A 1,441-nucleotide genomic window follows, 5' to 3' on the forward strand; every position below is an offset into this window, starting at 1 on the left:
AAACACACTGGCCTCTCACACAGACAAACACACAGACAAACACACAGGCAAACACACAGACAAACACACAGACAACACACAGACAAACACACTGGCCTCTCACACACACAAACACACAGACAAACACACTGGCCTCTCACACACACAAACACACAGACAAACACACTGGCCTCTCACACAGACAAACACAGACAAACACACTGGCCTCTCACACAGACAAACACACAGACAAACACACAGGCAAACACACAGACAAACACACAGACAAACACACAGACAAACACACTGGCCTCTCACACAGACAAACACACAGACAAACACACAGACAAAAACACAGACAAACACACTGGCCTCTCACACAGACAAACACACAGACAAACACACTGGCCTCTCACACACACAGACACACTGACCTCTCACACACACAAACACAAACACACACACAAACACACTGGCCTCTCACACAGACAAACACACTGGCCTCTCACACAGACAAACACACTGGCCTCTCACACAGACAAACACACTGGCTTCTCACACACACAAACACACTGGCCTCTCACAAACACAAACACACTGGTCTCTCACACAGACAAACACACTGGCCTCTCACACAGACAAACACACTGGCCTCTCACACACACAAATACACTGGCCTCTCACACACAAACACACACACAAACACACTGGCCTCTCACACAGACAAACACACACAGACACACAAACAGACAGACACACTCACCTCTCATACAGACAAACACAGTCAGACAGACACACAAACACATTGATACACAGACACACACACACTGACACACAAACAGAGACACACACTCGCCTCTCACACAGACAAACACACAGTCAGACACACAGACAGACACACAGACAGACACACACACTCACCTCTCACACAGACAAACACACAATCAGACACACACACACAAACACATTGACACAAATAGAAACACACACACTGACACACAAACAGACACACACACAGACACACACACACATTGACACACAAACAGACAAACAACCACTCATCCCTCACACAGATAAACACAGACAGACAGACACACACACACTGGCACACAAACAGACACACACACACACACTGACACACAAACAGACACACACCCACTCACCCCTCAGACTAGAATGCCTCAGATGCTCCTGTAGTTTTTCCAGCGCATCGGAGTAGGACTTGCACAGAGAGCTGGTGTGTTCTGTGGGCACATGACACACGACACGCTACACACATGACACATCTACAGTAGGACTTGCACAGTGAGCTGGTGTGTTCTGTGGACACACGACACGTGACACGCTACACACATGACACATCTACAGTAGGACTTGCACAGTGAGCTGGTGTGTTCTGTGGGCACATGACACACGACACGCTACACACATGACACATCTACAGTAGGACTTGCACAGTGAG

At 48.1% G+C, this 1,441-nt stretch overlaps 2 protein-coding genes across 2 annotated transcripts in view; one reads left to right on the forward strand and one right to left on the reverse strand.

Moving 5' to 3' along the window:
• The window catches only part of LOC101861621, a gene marked incomplete at its 3' end in the record, with an annotated part of 18,680 nt that overhangs the window by 16,849 nt on the left and 390 nt on the right, over positions 1–1,441 (forward strand).
• LOC101861851 (COMM domain-containing protein 4) overlaps positions 1,234–1,441 on the reverse strand; it is a 7,865-nt gene continuing 7,657 nt past the window's right edge. Inside the window, exon 5 of the mRNA XM_035972878.1 lies at positions 1,234–1,375. Coding sequence (XP_035828771.1) covers positions 1,266–1,375 — 110 coding nt within the window. The 3' untranslated portion in view covers positions 1,234–1,265. The remainder of the gene's footprint in view (positions 1,376–1,441) is intronic.

Source organism: Aplysia californica, unplaced genomic scaffold (assembly GCF_000002075.1).
Source record: "Aplysia californica isolate F4 #8 unplaced genomic scaffold, AplCal3.0 scaffold00886, whole genome shotgun sequence".
In the NCBI taxonomy this organism is placed as follows: domain Eukaryota; kingdom Metazoa; phylum Mollusca; class Gastropoda; order Aplysiida; family Aplysiidae; genus Aplysia; species Aplysia californica.